This window comes from Geotrypetes seraphini, chromosome 8 (assembly GCF_902459505.1).
Source record: "Geotrypetes seraphini chromosome 8, aGeoSer1.1, whole genome shotgun sequence".
In the NCBI taxonomy this organism is placed as follows: Eukaryota; Metazoa; Chordata; class Amphibia; order Gymnophiona; family Dermophiidae; genus Geotrypetes; species Geotrypetes seraphini.
In genome coordinates this window covers 639,473-659,082 of record NC_047091.1, presented here as the reverse complement: position 1 = coordinate 659,082, position 19,610 = coordinate 639,473, and the positions used below count along the sequence as shown (strand labels likewise).

The 19,610-nt window shown below is 39.2% G+C and overlaps 1 protein-coding gene across 1 annotated transcript in view; it reads left to right on the top strand.

Moving 5' to 3' along the window:
- ACTN3 (actinin alpha 3) overlaps positions 1-19,610 on the top strand; it is a 165,500-nt gene that overhangs the window by 136,234 nt on the left and 9,656 nt on the right. The window contains exons 17-19 of the mRNA XM_033954112.1: positions 2,130-2,309; positions 2,409-2,555; positions 17,080-17,145. Of these exons, the coding sequence (XP_033810003.1) occupies positions 2,130-2,309; positions 2,409-2,555; positions 17,080-17,145 (393 nt within the window). The remainder of the gene's footprint in view (positions 1-2,129; positions 2,310-2,408; positions 2,556-17,079; positions 17,146-19,610) is intronic.

Below are 19,610 nucleotides of genomic sequence, written 5' to 3'. Positions count from 1 at the left end.
GCTACTTTCATCTTTCTCTCCAGTCCCTCTTGCTCCCCATTCTCCCCCTATATTCTCAGCTCCTGAACTTTAGGTGTCCTGTATAAAATTACCCTCCTCTCTCTCTCTATTATATATATATATATACTAGTCTTATAGCCTGTTACATTAACGGGTGCTAGAATATATGTGTGTGTGTCTGTCTTTAATTCTTTCTTTCTCTCTGTCTCTCCTTTGCGCTTTCTGTCTTTCTTTTTCCTTGACTGTCCACCACCACCCCTTGCCTGCTCCCCCTGTCCATTCTCCCTTCCTTTTCCCCCCTGCTCTGGAGCACTGGGACACTGAATGGTACATCTTTATGTAAATACTTGAAATTTGATTTCTCATTCCCTGCAGCCCTCCCCTGTCTGTCCAGTCTAGTCTCTCTATTTTGTTCCCTTCACCTATTCCCTTCCTTCTACCTTGCAGATCTCTCCTTCTTCCTCTCCCTAGCCCACAGTCGTCACTTTGGTACTTCTCTGAAATATCCTGCTCCACACCCGCCACACCCGCGCTCGGTCCTCCTTGTGAGGAGTGTAGCGGGGAACGCGGAAGTCATAAGGTCAGAGTGGGGGGGGGAGAGAAGGCTCCGAACGGGAGAGCCGGCGTCGGTTTGCATTTGTTCCTTTAGGCAGCATTAGGGTTTCGCCGGCCGCCAGCGGTAGACATAAAACTTTCGCCTCAAGCTCCTCCCAGCAGCTGCCGCTCCGTACTGCCTTTGCACCGCCTTTCGCCTCGAGAGCAGGGAAGGGCATGCATGCGCACTTGTTTTGCCTCGCGTGAGGCCAGACCGTAAGCCGTGCATGCGCACTTCCTAGCTACAGCTCACGGAAAACGGACGCACGCATAGGAAATGCGCATGCGCAGCTTACCGTTTTATTATATTAGATATATATATATATATATATATATATATATATATATATGCTAGTGCATTTTTGACTGAAACTTTGGGTTTATTCCTTCTACCCCAAACAGAGGATCTCTGTGTCCCTCCTCTTCATCTGTCTCTTCCTCCTACCACCCCCAAATAGGTGGAACCCCACACCCATAGGTCCCCTGGACATACCTTAAATCCTGGTAGTCTAGTGGCCTATTCAGGGCAGGAGTAATCCCAAGTCACTTCTTCCCATGCCATCTCTGCAATTAAAATAGCTGTAGCTACATTCAGTGGCAGTCTAGTGAGATTATTTCCGATGGTCATGGCAGCCATTTTATGAATGGAGCTGGCATAGGCAGGAGCAATGATTCACAATCACTCCAGCATATACCGTCTCCAATTGCAAAATGGCTGTCATGAGGAATCTAGGAGGGAGGAGAGGGAACAGTTTTTCCTGTTCAGGAGGGAGAGGATAGGGAGGTGGATGGTTCCTCATATTTGGGGAAAGAGAAAGGGATAAACAGACAGTTCCTCCTATTCAAGAATGGAGGGTAGAGGAGAATGGGGGCTTAGCCAGGCCTAGCACTGATTTAGACTAGTACCCTGTTTCCCTGAAAATAAGACCTATCCTGAAAATAAGCCCTAGCATGATTTTTAAAGATGCTCCTAATATAAGCCCTACCCTAAAAGTAAGCCCTAGTTAAGATCGACCCCCGAATGTCCCCGACACTTCCTGACTCCATCCTTGACACTAGTGCTGCCTGATTTGCTGAACAAAATTGGACTCGTCAATTTCAGCAACCCCTACTCGTGCTTCTTTAGGAGGCCTCGGAGCGGAGATATGTCAGTCTCACGGTGGGAGGGTTGGTGGGGTTCTGTTGCACAGGGGGATGGGAGGGAGGGATAGGAAAATGCTGCACAAAGGGATAGGTGAGAGGCAAGGAAAGATGCTGCACATGGGGGTGGGGGGGAGAAAGGAAACAGGAAGAATTGGGGTGGAGGAAAGGAAGGGAGTGATGATTGTTATACATGAAAAAAAATAAGACATCCCTGAAAGTAAGCCCTAGTGCGGTTTTTGGACCCAAAATTAATGTAAGACACTATCTTATTTTTGGGGAAACATGATAGTGGTCAATTTCAGCTTTAACCTTGGTTTCAGTCACCCTCTATTATTCATATAATATACACACACACATACACATAGCTTTCTCTCTCTCTCTCTCCTCTTTAGGAAATTGGTCATATATCTGTGGATATCAGTGGGTCTTTGGAGGACCAGATGAATCACTTAAAACAGCATGAACAAAACATTATCAACTACAAGTCCAACATTGACAAATTGGAGGGAGATCACCAACTTATCCAGGAGTCTCTCATCTTTGACAACAAACACACCAGTTATACTATGGAAGTAAGTCACTGCCCTTCCCTTCTCCCCCCCCCCATCATATATAGCCATATGGTCTCACTGGGTGTCTCCTACATTTACATATTCTGTTTCTTCCCATAGCACATCCGTGTGGGTTGGGAGCAGCTTCTGACTACAATTGCCAGAATCATCAATGAAGTGGAGAACCAGATCCTGACACGTGACGCCAAAGGCATCAGCCAAGAGCAAATGAATGAGTTCCGCGCCTCCTTCAACCACTTTGATAGAGTGAGATGCCCCTGTTCCGAACAGTTGCTTTTCCTTTTCTGGTTTCATTGGTGCAGTGGTCTATCTCACATAACTATAGCCATTCTCATACAAAGCCTAGACAGCTTGGTTCAGTCCAAAACATGGGGAAGATAGGGAGTAGAATTGTTTTTGAGAGGGCTCTCAGGATGAGTTCCTAAATATTGTTCAGCATAAAGATTACAATTTATATGTGTTGCAAATGGGTAAGTTTCAAGTTTAATGGCACTTTGCAACCTTAAAATAACAAACAAACATACAGGGGTCATAAATAGTTTTTGGGTGGTTAATAGGAAAAGCAGGAATGGTGCAGTTTGTCTAGAGATCAAAATAATTAGAAAAAAAACTAGTTTAAATTTCTACCCTCAAGAACAAGCATCTGTGTCTATATTAATATCAAACAATTAATTAAGACCTCAGTACTGGGGAGACTAGCAAAACTTCACAGTCTTTTCCCCGGGCTGACGACTCATGGATGACAAGCACCAGGTGAATGAGTTCGCCCCGTACATTATTGAATATTTTACATATTTTTCAATGTCTTGTGAAAAATCTTTTTATATAGTTTTACACACAGTGCTCTATTGAGTGGAAAGAAATTAAAAATGGCTTATTGCACATCCACAATCTGCTCTATGAAAGATATAAACGATTGAGAACTTATCTGAATTTTTTTGGGAAATTTATTTTCCCAGAATTGATAAGAATTTTACAAATGTTATGGATTTCCATCTGTCTGTTTTTCCTAAAGAGATTAATTCGTTCCTGCTCCTTAGGAAGGTAGCGAAACGGAGCTCTGCCAAGCAGTGACAGTGTTTTTTGGAATTCTGATAAGTTCTCAATCATTTTACTCTTATGCCTCTGCTGAAAGAAGCAGACATGATAAAGGTTGCTAAGGCCCATTTACAAATACTTTTTCACCTGTCACATGTAGCCTCTATTGTGCTCTATGTTTTCTCACTGTCTCACAAACGTTTCTATCTGTCGAAATCTAGAAACTAGGAGCACATCCGTCTGTTCCTAAACACATGTTTTGCTTACTTAACCTTTGTCCTATACCAGAGAATCACTTGGTCCCTGCCTTTTATTTATTTATTGGGACAACAGGATGCTGGGCTTGATGGACCTTAAGTCTGTTCCAGTATGACAGTTCTTATGTTCTTATTAATCGCCTTTATGAAGAGATTCACCCAAGGCGCTATATATAAAACTTACAGTTTTGTTAACAGCATAACAGTGGTAAAAAGACCAGATATATACATAAATACAATGAATGAAGTAAAGTTAAAATCAGTAAATTAAAACTTAATAATGGGACTATCATGAAACAGTTTCAAAAATATACTTAACAGCACTGAAATTCAAATAAGAGAGATATAATATAATGTCAATATAATACTTATAAAACACCTAATAAGCACACATCAGAACATTCAAATAACAGATATAAGAACATAAGAATTGCTGCTGCTGGGTCAGACCGGTGGTCCATCGTGCCCAGAAGTCCGCTTACACAGCGGCCCTTAGGTCAAAGACCAGTGCCCTAACTGAGACTAGCCCTACCTGTGTACGTTCTGGTTCAGCAGGAACTTGTCTAACTTTGTCTTGAATCCCTGGAGGGTGTTTTCCCCTATAACAACCTCTGGAAGAGCGTTCCAGTTTTCCACCACTCTCTGGGTGAAGAAGAACTTCCTTACGTTTTGTACGGAATCTATCCCCTTTTAAGTTTAGAGAGTGCCCTCTCGTTCTCTCTACCTTGGAGAGGGTGAAAACCTGTGTTTATCTACTAAGTCTATTCCCTTCATTATCTTGAATGTTTCGATCATGTCCCCTCTCAGTCTCCTCCAGCCCCTTAACCATTTTAGTTGCTCTTCTCTGGACCCTTTCAAGTAGTACTGTGTCTTTCTTCATGTATGGCAACCAGTGTTGGATGTAGTATTCAAGGTGAGGGTGTACCATGGCCCGGTACAGTGGCATAATAACCTTCTCCGATCTGTTTGTGATCCCCTTCTTAATCATTTCTAGCATTCTGTTTGCCCTTTTCGAATTGCACAGATGGCTTCATTGACTTGTCGACCAGTACTCATAAATCTCTTTCCTGGGGGGTCTCTCCAAGTACTGCACTGGACATCCTGTATTCGTGTATAAGATTTTTCTTAGCAACATGCATCACCTTGCAAACCTCATTTGCCATGTTGCGGCCCATTTCTCAAGCATGTTTATGTCACGTTGCAGGTCTTCGCAATCCTCCTGCATCTTCACTACTCTGAAGTGTTCTCCCCAGAAATTTTTTCCAGCTGGGTGGCATGATAAAGTAGCCGGGTGGGGTGGGGTGGGGCAGGACAGGGAAATTTGGTGGTTAGAATAGGGTCGTTAAATCCAGTTTCGTACCTAGTATATATGACAGCCAGTGCTGATCATTTTTTAACAACCCCCCTCCTCTATATAAAAAAGTTATTTTTAGTAATAATCCATGAGTTACATAACAAGGGTGCACCTAGGAAAAGGCAGCATCTTAAACACTGCAGTGAGCACTAGAACACCAACACACGCATTGTAAATCTAAACAAGCCAGATCCTGCACAGTCAATTGATCTTGTACAGTCAGTGCTAACAGAAAACCATGTCCTTTTCATACACACAGAACACAGAAACATGCTCATTCAATATGGAATAATCACAAACTAAAAATAGAAATATGTAGACAAAAGTTAAATTGAAACGCCAAGAAACCAGACTCTGCATACAATGCAACAAAACAGAAACAGTGACACATGTCCCCTAATACTATGCAAAATATAAAGACAGTAGATGTAAATTTGAAAAAAATTGATACATAACAATCACCACTTTACAAATTAACAAATAGAAGTAAAACAAATAACGAGAAATAAGAAAATACCATTTTATTGGACTAATCCATTTTTCAATTAGCTTTCAGAGGCCAAATCTTTCTTCAAGACAGTACAGTATACTACTGTTATGGTATTCTGTCCTGACCTGAGGGGTTTAGTCCCCCCCAAAAATTGCCTTATTTCCATTTCCTATTTATAAACTTTTATCAGTACTTAAAGCAACAAAAAAAATTTCTACCTTTTGTCATTTCTGCTTCAATCATCTTCTCTTCACTATCTTCTTTCTATACAGTTTGTCCTTTATCTCTTCCATGCAACATATGCCCTCTCTCTTTGCCCCTTCCACCCAGCCTCTGCCCTCTCTCTCTACTCACCCCTTCCCTCTACTGTCCACCCTCTCTCTGCCCCTTCCATCCACTGTCCACCCTCTGCCCTTTCCATCCAGTGTCTGCCCTCTCTCTCTCTTCCATACGGCATCTTCCCTCTTTTTATGTCCTTCAATAAACTGTATATCCTGTGCCCTTTCTCCTTTGTACATGATTAATTTCAGCTTCACTCCATTTTTCTGTCTCCACCCCATCCCCTATGCTCTGGCATATCTCTTCTCCTTTCCTTCCTTCCTACTCCACCCCATGGCCTGGCATCTCTATCTCCTTCCCTTCCCTTCTTCCATGCCCTGGCATCTATCTCCTTGCTCTGGCACCTCCTCTCCTTCCTTTCCCTGTGGGCTGGCATTTGTCTCCTTAGTTTCCCTTCCCTCCCCCATGCCCTGACATTTCTCTCCTCTCCTTCCATCTCCCCTTCCAATATCTGGCATAGACTCTCCTTCCTTCCCCCTGGTCTGGCATCTCTCCCCCCCCCCATATGCCCTGACATCTATCCCTCCCCCTCCATGGTCTGGTATCTCCTTTTCTTTCCCTCCCATGGTCTTGGCATCTCTCCTCTCCCTTCCCTGGTTTTCCTTCTCCCTCCTTCCCTCTCTCCCCCCAATTGGGTGCAGCAACAGCATTTCTCTCCCCCTCCAACTGGCCACAGTGCAGCATTTTTCCCCCCTCCCCCGCAGTGCCAGCAGCAGCATTTCTCTTCCCCCCTCCAATTGGCCACAGTGCAGCATTTCTTCCCCCTGCAGTGCCAGCAGCAGCATTTCTCTTTCCCCCTCCAATTGGCCACAGTGCAGCATTTCTCTCTCCCCCCCCCGTGCAGTGCAGCATTCACAATTCGCTACAGACTAAGGCGGGAGAAAGGGAAGTGAGCAAGGAAGCTTACAACTAGCTGCTCTTGCTTGCTTCGGGCCTTCCTCGCTGCCGGGTCCTGCCTTTGCGGAAACAGAAAGTAGGCAGGACCCGGCAGCGAGGAAGGCCCGAAGCATGCAAGAGCAGCTAGTTGTAAGCTTCCCTATCTCCCGCCTTAGGCTCATGCCCTCGGGACTCTGTAGGCAAGACTGCACACTATGCCGGCTCAGCAGCATGCCCATGCGAAAATGGCGACCCACTGAGGCCAGACATTCCAGGGCTCTATGTTCCTCATACCAGGCAGAGTTGTTCAGGATACTCAGGCTGCCACGTGCCTTTTCCCCACACAAAAGCTCCCCGTTGGCGCACACATGCTGCAAACTCTCATGCAGCCCGCGCACTTTCTGCATCAGTTGCTCAAGTGAAAGTGGCTCACGTACGCCTCTCTGTCCACTGGGGTCTCCGATGCGTGCGGTTGCCCCGCTGATGAGCACAATGGTGGGGCCCGCATGCTGAAAGCACAAGAGCACCAGTATAGCTGGCAAGTGGCCCATATGTAAGGAGTCAGCTGTGGGATCGAAGCCACAGTACACCATCTGTGTGCCTCTCTGCAGTATTAAAAAGTCAGGCTGAGGCAGGAGTCAAATATTGAACTTCTGGCGACTCTTCAGGCTGTGTCGAGTCAGCCTGGGGAATCCCCAAACTGGTGAGAGGATGGTTTAAAAAAAAAAAAAAAAAAAGTTTGGTGGTGTCAAACATTTTTTTAAAAAAGTACCTAATGTAAATACACTAATTGAGTTCTTTACTGCCTTAGATCCATATGCCTGTCTTTTATATTCCTAAAATACAGTATTTATCTATTCCCTTATGTTAACTAATGAATTGGCTGTAACATGATGACTCCATCACCCTATTTATTTCCACCTTTATATATACTATGAATGCTTTATCTTTCCCTACCCGCTGAACTAGAGAATGACACGGTGGCTGTTACCCGCAGCTAGCTGTGGGTAACCCGCCAAAATGGTGAGGAAAAACCTGTGTTCACCATGGCCTTGTCCCCACAGTAAATGGAGGGAACGCGCACAGTCACCTATTGCGCTTCCTCCCTCCTTACTGCCGCTGCCGAGTTAAAACAGCTCCCTACTCCCTCCCTGCCCCTTACCTTCGTGGCCGCGATGTCTAAATTCCCTTCTTACAGCAACCAGAGCGTTGAAGCTGCGTGTGGCTGCCGTAAAGGTCATCTCTGATGCAACCAGAAGTTGCATCAGAGATGACCTTTCCAGCAGCCATATGCAACTTCGACGCTCTGGCTGCTGTAAGAAGGCAGTTTAGAAATCACAGCCACGAAGGTAAAAGGCAGGGAGGTTTGTCGGCACAGTTGTCAGACTGGGCCTGTTGTGGGTGGGGGGGTGCATGGCGGAAGCGGCTAAGAGGTGTTCTTGCTGCGGGGCTGGGGTTGAAAGCGCCACGAAGGTAAGGGGCAGGGAAGGAGAAAGGGAGGAAAGGTGGGGTGGAGAGGAACAGACGCTGAAGGGAAATGAGTAAAACAGAGTGGGGAGAAGGACACTGAAAGCACATGGGGAAGACACAGTGGGGAGAAGGACGCTGAAAGCACATGGGGAAGACAGAGTGGGGAGAAGGACGCTGAAAGCACATGGGGAAGACAGAGTGGGGAGAAGGATGCTGAAAGGACATGGGGAAGACAGAGTGGGGAAAAGGACGCAGAAGGGAAATGGGGAAGACAGAGTGGGGAGAAGGACGCTGAAAGGATATGGGGAAGACAGAGTGGGAGAAGACGCTGAAGAAAAATGGGGAACAGAGGGTGGAGAGAAGATGCTGAAGGGAAATGGGGAATAGAGAGTGGGGAGAAGATGCTGAAGGGAAATGGGGAAGAGAGAGTGGGGAGAAGACGCTGGAAGGGAAGAAGACCGAGATGCCAGACTATGGGGGGAGCGGAGGGGAGAAGATGGGGCCAGACCAATTTGGAGGGGGGGAGAATGGGAGAGGCACAGTAACAGAGTAAATGGAAGATGCATTGAGAAGAGAGACAGTGGATGGAAGGAATTAAATGAGAAGATGAGGAAAGCAGAAACCAGACAACAAATGTAGAAAAAAAAATTCTATTTCTTTTTTTTTGCTTTAGGATAAAGTAGTATATTAGTTGTGTTGATAAAAATTTATAAACAAAGCCCTGCCAGCTGAACATCTCTTTCTCCAGTTCAGCAGCCAGAACTTTGATTTATAAGGAAGGCATAAGCTAAATATTGCAGTACTGAGGCTTGTATGAATGCTGCGGGGACGGTGACGAGGCGGTGAAGGGAATGGCGATGAAGGGGATGGTGGGACGGGGACAGATTTTTTCCCTGTGTCATTCTCTACGCTGGACTTTAAATATTTGAAATAAGTAGTGTTATCCCTAGTCTTTATTGTTGGAATTGTATTATGTTCTTTGTGTTTCATTCTTTAATCTTTGAAATAACTATTGACATTTATTATTTATTGCTATAATAAATCTCTCGCTCCTGGCTTTCCCGTAATGTGTTCTACCTATAGGAGGTTGTCTTCTCTCCAGGGCTAACAGGGGTGACTGCACAGACCCTGCAGTTATCTGGGTCAGTTTTGGAACTTGTGGCTGGCCAAATATGAAAGCTTTTTTTCCTCTGACCATCTCTATCTCCTTCTCTTGCCCTCCCCCTCCCTCTTAGTAATCATGCTTATCCTCACTAAGATTACAATAGTAGTAGGCAATTTATTAATAATAATAATAATAGGGGGCGTGGCTTAACGCGAGCACGGATGGAGGTGTGATCGTGAAGCTCCTCACCATCCAGGCAATGAAATAAAAAAAAATTATTTTTCCTTCAAAATAATTATATAGAAAATATATATATAAAAAGCTGAACAAAAGATACAAGATAAAATCCTAAATTGCGGCATTTAAAGAGAGGTATGTGCTGACAAGAGTCGGGAAAGCAGAGAGCCGTTTGTGTTGGCGGTTACATAAAATTGAATACAGCGCTGAAGTACATGTTTATATTCCGACCAGATACAAAAAAAAAAATAGCTGATAAGAGTCGGGAAAGCAGTCTGTATTTTCGGAGGTTTTAAGAGGCTTTAAAGCAGTGCTGAGACTGCGAGATGAATGTGAACTGAAAAAAAAAAAAGCTGATAAGAGTCGGGAAGCAGAGAGTTGTCTGTGTTTTCGGCGATTTCAAGAGACTGCGAGATGTATGTTTAATTGAGAAATTGTAAAGAAAGGTTATGTTCTGACAAGATATAACTGTAGAAAAAAAGCTGAATTGCTACAATTGAAGCGTGATATGTGCTGATAAGAGTCGGGAAGACAGAGAACCGTTTGTACTGGCGGTTTCATGAAGTTTGAATGCAGCGCTGAAACCGCGAAGTAGATGTGAGTGATCAAACAGTTTGGCGAAATTGTGAAAGGAAAAAAAAAAGGAAAAAATTTTATATTCTGAACAAATATAACAGAAACAGAAAAAAGCTGGTAAGAGTCAGGAAAGCTGAGAGCTGTCTGTGTTTTCAACGGTTTCAAGAGGCTTGAAAGCAATACTGATACAGCGAGATGAATGTGAATGACCAGATAATCTGATTGGGAAGAAAGATTGTGTTCCGATCAGATATAACCAAAAAAAAAAAAAAAAAAAAAAACCTGAATTACTACAGTTGAAGTGAGATAAGTGCAGACAAGAAACGGGAAGGCAGAGAACCAATTGTATTTTTGGCGGTTTCATTAAACTTGAATGCAGCGCTGAAACCGCGAAGTACAAGTGAGAGATCAAACAATTTGATTGGAGAAATTGTGAAAGAATTTGTATTCTGACCAGATATATTGAAACCAAAAAAAAGGAAAAAGATTATTCTTTGATAAAAAAGGGGATTAAAAAAAAAAAAAATTGAGAGAGAGGAATACTTGCATTTTCTCTCAATAATTAAGTGCCGAAGCGCTGAAGACAAATAAATATCAGCTTACTAAAATAAATACTGAATTGAATATTACTTTCCTCTGACAAAGCTGCGATTGGGCTTGTGAGAGAGGAGACAGAGAAAAGGTTCAACGGAACTTTAAAAAACTGAAACAGCAAGACATTGAGGAAATTGAGAGACGCTGAGAAAAAAACAGAAGAAAATTGCTTAAAGTTGGTCAAAATAGGAAAAATAACTCTAAAAAAGTGTTGCTCTCCTTAATCAGGGCTGCGATTGGGCTTGTGAGAGGAGAAAAAAAAAAAAAAAAAAAAAAAAAAAAGTTCCCCTACTTCATTGAAAAAGTGAAAGTGAGAAAAGAATTTTCAAACTGACATAGGTAAAGGAAAAAGAAAAGAGCTTAAAAAGAAAAATTTCTACTTCAAAAGATAGAACAAAATCTTGGAAGAAAAGAGATTAAAAACCTAAGAATACCAAATCTAAAAGACTAAATACAAGAAATAATAATAACCAAGAAAAATAAAACAATAACATGGCAAGTACCAGACAAAACAAAAATGAGGCTGGTACATCTGCAAAAAGACAGAAACAAGAACAAATAACACCAAGCAAGATACCACTTCCTATCGAAGAATCAGACACATTAAGCAAAACAGAAGTTATGGAAGAACTAAAACAAATCAAACAAATGCTCAAGGAAACTATAACTAATATGTCGGAAATGAAAGAAGAAATTTTAAATATTCATAGACAAATGGAAGTTAACAACAAAAGAACAACTGAACTAGAATCAAAAATGGAAACTATAGAATGTGAATCAAAAAGATGTAAAAACGACAACCTGGAATTAAATAAATTAAAAGATCAACTGGAGGACTACGAGAATAGAGGAAGAAGGAAAAACATCAAACTTTTTGGAATACAAGAAAATTTAGAGGGAAAAAATACTATCCTTTTCCTTGAGAATTTAATTCCAAAAATACTACAGTTAGACTTGAAACAACCAATTGAAATTGAAAGGGCGCATAGAATCCCAATTAAAAATTTAGAAAACAAAAACAGACCAAGACCAATAATTTTCAAAATGCTGAGATACCAACAAGCACTAGAGATACTAAATGCAGCAAAAAAAGATAAAAACCTAAATTATAAAGGATCAAGATTATGGTTTTTACCAGACTTCGCCAAAAACACAGCAACTAAAAGAAAAAGACTACTAGACATGAGACCTCTACTAAAAGAAAAAGGATTTAAATATGGTCTATACTACCCGGCGAAAATGAGAGTGTCATCTGGAGACAAGTCCTTATATTTTGAGGATCCCGAAAAACTAAAAGATTTTCTCTCTAAACCAGAACCTATGATATATTAACATAATACATTAAGATGGTTTTGAAGACTCTATGAAAAATTAGAAAATATAACATATCGAAATATTTGAAGAAATGGAGGAAATACAATACAAAGAAAAGACAATAATAATTATATGAAAGAAAGAACAGAATATAGGAAAATTATTAAATAATACACTGCATATATGTTTAAAATAATTATATGTTGAAATCATAATACTAAGGAAATACAAATTAACATATTGTTAAATGGATAATGATACATTAATAAAATGTTATGGAAAATGATTAAATAAATATAAAAGATCAATATAGATAGATAGAAGGGAAATTTGTTTAAACAATTGAATATTGATTGCCTGGAATGGGGAGAATGTTAGGATTACAGTTCCAATGTGTATCCTTAAGCAGCCAATGTATTGGGAGGGAAAGGGAGGGATAAGGAGAATATTTATTAGAATAATTAAGGGAGATACATTAGGGTTAAATATGTGTGTCATGAAGAAAATTTTTTGGATATTAAATATGAAAGAGGAGAGGAAGAATAAGATAATGAAAAGTATTAAAATATATAATGTCTTTTAAAATATATTCTATTAATGTCAATGGCCTGAATCACGTAATTAAAAGGAAAAAAATATTAACATTTTTAAAAAAACAAAATGCAGATATTTACTGTCTGCAAGAGACCCATCTTAATATGAAGGAATCACAGAAATTATCAGGTGGATGGATAAAAGAATGTTTTTTTGCTCCAGCAGTGGATAAAAAAGCAGGGGTTGCAATCCTTATAAATAAAAAATGTATGGCCAATATAAAGGTAAAAAATTCAGATCCACATGGAAGATGGATACATATCGATATAGGTATGGGAAATGATACCCTGACGTTATTTAATATATATGCCCCTAATTCGAATCAATCAGAATTTTTCAAAAAGCTACAAAATATGTTATTACCACTGGCTGCCTCTAATTTAGTGGTGGCTGGAGATTTTAATGCTGTAATGGATCCATTATTGGATAAAAAACCAGGTAAAAATATTAAATCTTTAGGTCTAGATAATTTAGTTCGATCATGTGATTTGAAAGATATATGGCGTATTCTTCATTTTAATGATCAGGAATATTCCTTTTGTTCACAGGTTCATAAATCATTTTCAAGAATAGATTATATTTTTGTTTCAACAAATAAAGTGCAACAAGTGATTAAAGCCTCCATTGATCCTATTATCATTTCGGATCATGCGGGAATATGGATAGAATTACAATTAGATCAATTAGAAAATAATAGACCTCTTTGGAGATTTGATAATGCATTGCTTGTGGATGACAAATTTTTGAAAAATTTCAAAACACAAATTAATGAATTTTTTCAAATAAATTTAGTGGAAGATACATCTATAGAGAATGTATGGGATGCATTTAAAGCAACTATGAGGGGTAATATCATATCATATTCAGCTTTTATTAGGAAACAAATTAAAAAACAATATATAGAATTAGAAAAAGAAATAAAAATATTAGAAGCTAAATTGATAAGTAAATGGGAATATGAAGTTTTGCAAGCTCTTTTGAAAGTAAAAGGTAAATATAATGAATTAACTTCAAAAATGATAAGAAAAGATTTGTTTTCCAAACAAACAGTGTATTATGGAAATTCTAATAAGGCGGGAAAATTATTAGCAAATTATCTTAAGGCAAAAAAAAAGGAGAACTAATATTAATGGAATAAAAGATGATAATGGTATAATAACAAATCAAACAAATATAATATTAAAACAATTTTTAAATTTTTATAAGGATCTATATTCTTCCGAACCTTATTTGGAGAAACAAAAAGATAGAAAAAAATTTTTAGATTTAATAAATGGACCTAAGATTCCTGATCATATGAAACGAAGTTTAGAAGAACCTATATCATTAAAAGAATTAGAAACAGCATTGAGATCTCTTAGAGTTGGATCCGCTCCAGGTGGTGATGGTTACACAGTAGAATTTTATAAAACATTTCAAAATATCCTCTCCCCACATTTATTAAAATTATATCAGACACAACTTATAAAAGGTAATATTAAAGGTACTATGGCTGAATCAATAATAATTGTTTTGCCTAAGCCAAATAAAGATCCTACTTTGGTTTCAAATTACAGGCCTATATCTTTGATAAATGTTGATAATAAACTTTTGGCGAAAATTTTGGCTTTGAGATTAGCCAAAGCTCTCCCACATATTATAGATATACATCAAACGGGTTTCGTTGCTAAAAGACATTCCTCCAATAACTCTAGACTATTATTTCACATGCTAAACTTGTCAAAAAAAATGGATGAACCGGCTTTTACAGTTTCATTAGATGCTGAAAAAGCATTTGATAGAGTAGAATGGAATTTTATGTATCAGGCTTTAGAATGGTTTGGTATAGGTTCTGGATTTATACAAATGGTAAAAACTTTGTATAGCTTCCCAATTGCAAGATTAAATATTAATAATAAGATATCTGATGGTTTTCAATTGCAGAGGGGAGTTAGACAAGGATGTCCGTTATCTCCTTTGTTATTTGATGTTGTATTAGAACCCTTATTGTTAGCAATACAGCAAACGAGGGAGATACAAGGTATTCCATATTCAGATATGGAATATAAAATTTCGGCTTATGCGGATGATATTTTGCTTTATTTGAGAAACCCAGAGTCTACCTTATCTTCTTTATTGGAATTAATTGATAAGTTTGGCAAATTTTCAGGTTATAAAATTAATTGGAATAAATCTGAAATTATACCCTTGAATGTTTACTGTGTAAAAGGATTATTTGATATTTTTCCATTCATATGGAAAGAAGAAGGATTTAAATATCTAGGCATTCAAGTTAAAAAAACAATTGAAGATACTGTAAAAGAAAATGAAAAATATGTATTAAAAAAAGTTACGGAGTTATGTGAGCAATGGAACCCATTACATATTTCTTGGTGGGGAAGAGTTCAAACTATTAAAATGATGATGTTGCCTGTAGTTTGCTACCAAATGAGTATGATACCTATTTATTTTCAGGGGTCCTTTTATAAAAAGCTTAATAGAATTTTAACAAAATTTCTTTGGCTTGGTAAAACACCTAGAATAGCTTTAGTAACCTTACAAAAATCAATTAAGGAGGGAGGGGTAAATTTTCCAAATTTCTATAGGTACCATCAAGCCTATATTCTACGTCAGGGTATGTATTGGATCCTCCCAGAACTTATAGATAATGCACCAGATTGGTTATATTTAGAATGGCGCCTTATGTTTCCCCTAAATTTAGTTCATATACCAAGTATTAATATACCTAAAAGATACAAAGAAAATAAAATAATAATGGATACTTGGAAAACATTGAGATTTATTGATAAATTAACACCCATCCCAATATACAAATCAACTAATCAATCCATATGGATAAACTCCAAGATCAAAATTGGCGGAACTCAAATCCTTTGGAAGAACTGGATTATTGCAGGCATTAGATCTCTAGACGATGTTATTTCAGAAGGTAAACTGCTGGATTTTTCACAATTGCAACATAGATTTGGTCTTAATAAAACACAAAGTTTTAAATGGTTGCAATTGAAGCAGGCCATTCAGGTTGGGTTCCCTGAATGGAAATCATTAAACAATCAATATAGTTTAAAGTTCTTATGCTTTAAAGCAGACTTCCTAGGACATCAAGCCGCATTGTGGTATAAATTAATATCTGGATATTTAATTAAAAAACCAAAAAATGGTCTAAGAGACATTTGGAGCATTGAGATTGGACATCAAATTAATGCATCTCAATGGCCACTAATTTGGTCTTGGAGAATGGGATGTACAGTGTCAGCGTCTATGAGACAAACATGGTTCTTTTTATTACATAGAGCTTTTTGGACCCCTACTCGTTTGCAAAAACTAGACAGTTCTAAGTCTAATAGATGCTGGCACTGTAATCTAGAACCAGGGACATTAGATCATTTATTATATCATTGTCCTTATATTAAAATTTTTTGGAATTCAATTTGGCCACAAATTAATAAATTAATGGAAAATCATATTGCAATATCATATGATACAATTTTATTTGGAACAATGATGAGAAAAAAAAGTCAAATTTCACCAGAAAATAATAAGCTTTTATTAATTATGACAGGGGTTGCCATTCAACATATAACTAATAATTGGAAAAATTACAACAACCTAAATTACACATTTTGGTGGAATACAATATGCCATATTTTTAAAATGGAAAGAATAATAGCAATACAAAAGGGGACATATAATAAATTTATAAAAATATGGGGGCCATTGACAAAATACTGTAATGAATAAATAATAGAATACTTTTTCTTCTTTTCTTCTTTTAGAGATTTTTTTTTTTTTTTTTTTTTTATGACACACATATAGGGGGGGTAAGGAAAACAATTTATATATAATATATTATAATATATGATACAAAATGTAACAAATGATTAAAAAATAATAGAAGGGTGGGGGGAGGGAAAATGAATAAAATTTATCCAGAATATATTGTATTAGATATAAATATGTTATTGAATAATTATCAATTGTATTCTAATATGTTGTATACTTTTATAAAATTTGAAAATTAAAAATATTATATTAAAGCAATAAAAGGGTGGGGGGAGGGTGAAGGGGAAAATCAAACTCAGACATACATTGTGTTAGATAAAAAAGTGATACCATGCATTTATCAACTGTATTTTATTATTATGTACACTTTTTGTAAAATTTGAAAATAAAAATATAATGGAAAAAAAAAATAATAATAATAATAATAATTTATTGTTTATATACCACCAAAGCCAAAGTAGTTTGAGGCGGTTTACAATAAAGAAGAGCTGGACATTCAGTGGAAAAAAAAACAATGAAGTCTTTGAGTACATGAATATTTGTACAGAGTAAGGTAACATTGTAGGGGCGGGTTTACAATAAGAATTTTGTTTAAATCAATCAATCAACACCTGATGCTTCATTTGAAATCTTAAGTCCCAGGTGGTTGGGGAGGGCACCAAACTGGTTTGCACAGGTCCCCCACAATTGCTAAGGCCAGCCCTGATTTTATTAGTTCTAAATTTATTCTTTAAATCCCACAGAAAAGAAATGGCATGATGGATCCTGACGACTTCCGTGCCTGCCTTATCTCCATGGGATATGACTTGGTAAGCCACCCTTTTCTTTCCTGCAGAAAGTGCTGATAATAAAATTTCAATACTGTGAGGTGGGAGGGAGATTGTGATACTAACCCCATCCACAGACTCTTAGAGATGGTGTTGCATTATTGTTTACCGCCTCAGTTTACTGATGTACCTTTGTGTAGAAAATTCTCCCAAGAGGTGGCTTAAGTGCCTATTTTTGGTTGGGTCTAAAATCATTGGAATAGTTTATGGGAGATCAGCCCTACAGTAATGCTTCTCAGTCTTTTTCATTTTGTGGCACACTCCTGAGTTTCATGAGTCTTCAAAGCATGCAAACAACCTTTTTAATGATCGCCACTCCCAGGCTTTCCCACCAGAAGAAGGAGAGCAGCACATTTTACATGTGTGCCTTCAATCTATGGTTTAAACATACAAGGTTAGTTAGTAATTCAAGGTGATATGAGTCTGCCCTTTCAGACATCAGGTTGGAGATAAGCGAGGAGGCAAACAAGTGAGAAGCAAATGAGGAAAAACAGCAAATACATAAGTTTGGTGGGAAAGATATTTGGGTTCATATTCAAAGTGATATAAATGGGCAGTAGACTTGTGTCCTGAAAATCTGGAAATTACTTTTGTCTGCCTAGTTCAGGGGTGTCCAATGTCGGTCCTCGAGGGCCGCAGTCCAGTCGGGTTTTCAGGATTTCCCCAATGAATATGCATGAGATTTATTTGCATGCACTGCTTTCAATGCATATTCATTGGGGAAATCCTGAAAACCCGACTGGATTGCGGCCCTCGAGGACCGACATTGGACACCCCTGGCCTAGTTGCTAATATTCAGCAGCACTTAACCAACCATTTTTACTATGGAGCTGCCAGGGTCATGAGCGAGTGAGGTTTATTACTGATTCCATTCTCTTGCAGCACCACCAGAGAGTAAGATAGGTCTGGGGGGGGGGGGGGGCTTCCTGCAGAGAGGGGGCAGGTGCTAGGACAGCTTGAAGAGGGAATAGAGCTGATGTTGGGGGGGGGAGAGACATGCACACTATAGTAGAAAGCTGCATGGGAACAGGGTCAACAGGAATCTCAAGGAACCCTTGGGAATTCCATGGGGATCCCCCTCTGGTCTGCGGGAAAACCCACGGCGATCAACCCCGGGATCATGGGGATGGAAGTAGCTCTTTGAGGTTCCCTTGAGAGTTAAAAAGAGAGAAAAGAAAACTTGAAAGGAAATGGAGGAAATCAGATGAAGATAAAGAAGCCAGAAAAACCAGTCTTAGAGTTAATAGAATTTGCATCAAGAAGATAAGAAAAGAAAGAATTCCACTCAAAAAAGATCCTTGAAGCCAGAAACTCCACAAAAACCCTTTCCACTGCAATAGGTGAGACATTCTAGACAATAAGGTTATTTCCCCATACTAGGGTTACCATATGGCTCCAAAAAAAAGAGGACGGATTGAGATATACGGGTTTTACTTCTATTGAAAGCAATGGAAGTAAGGAGGATGGATAGAGACATCTGGGTTTTACTTCCATTGAAAGCGATGGAAGAAAACCCCAGATGGCTCAATCTGTCCTCCTTTTTCTGGACACCCAAATATATATTCAGGAATAATTAATTGCCCCAAGTGCACTAAACTGCAAACAAATATGAACTAATGTGCACACAGGTGATTATAACAAACACTTTCTAACACTTCTCAGTGCTCAGAGAACCGTTTCTAGCTTATGAGACCGCTGGGTAAGCAAAATTTCTTTTTGGCCCATTACTGATACAGCTCAATTCTCAATCATTGCACTGGTCCCTGTAGTATCTATAAGTATAATACTCTCTCACTTTTTTTGATCTTTTTAAATTACTTTTTGTCTTTTTAAATGCTCAACTTCAAAACAGACTTAGCTTTTAATGCAGGGGTTCAACGGGTTCTGATGCGTTTCGCCATGCTGCCTCAGAGAACCCGCATCAACACAAACTTAATTCTGCCCCTACCATGTCTGTTTTTACTTCAACCGCTCTTTGCAACCTTTCACCGCCCACCCTGCCAGAAAAACACAATGATGCCAGGATGCCGAATGCCCTCTGCGGACAGGGAGCCAACTCTTGGAGTTTCTGCCTGCCTGGATGTGCATTAAAGCAGACCATTGGGTCTTGGACATTATTTGATCAGGATAGAAGCTGGAATTTGCCCGGCCTCTGTCAGATTGGTTCGTAGATTCTCCGTCTAGATGACCGGACAAGGCACTCAGAGTCCAGACTACTGTTCAGCGCTTTCTGGATATTCAAACAAGAGAACCGGTGTCACGCGACCTTGCGGGCTCAAACAGATACTCTGTATATTTTATCGTGCAAAAGAAAGGCTCAGAAGATTGGAGGCCTATTCTTGATCTTCAGCATGTGAATGCGGTTCTCAGGATTTCCCGCTTCTGAATGGAGACCATGCAGTCAGTCATTGTAGCAGTGGCTCCGGGGGAATTTCTGGCCTCCCTGG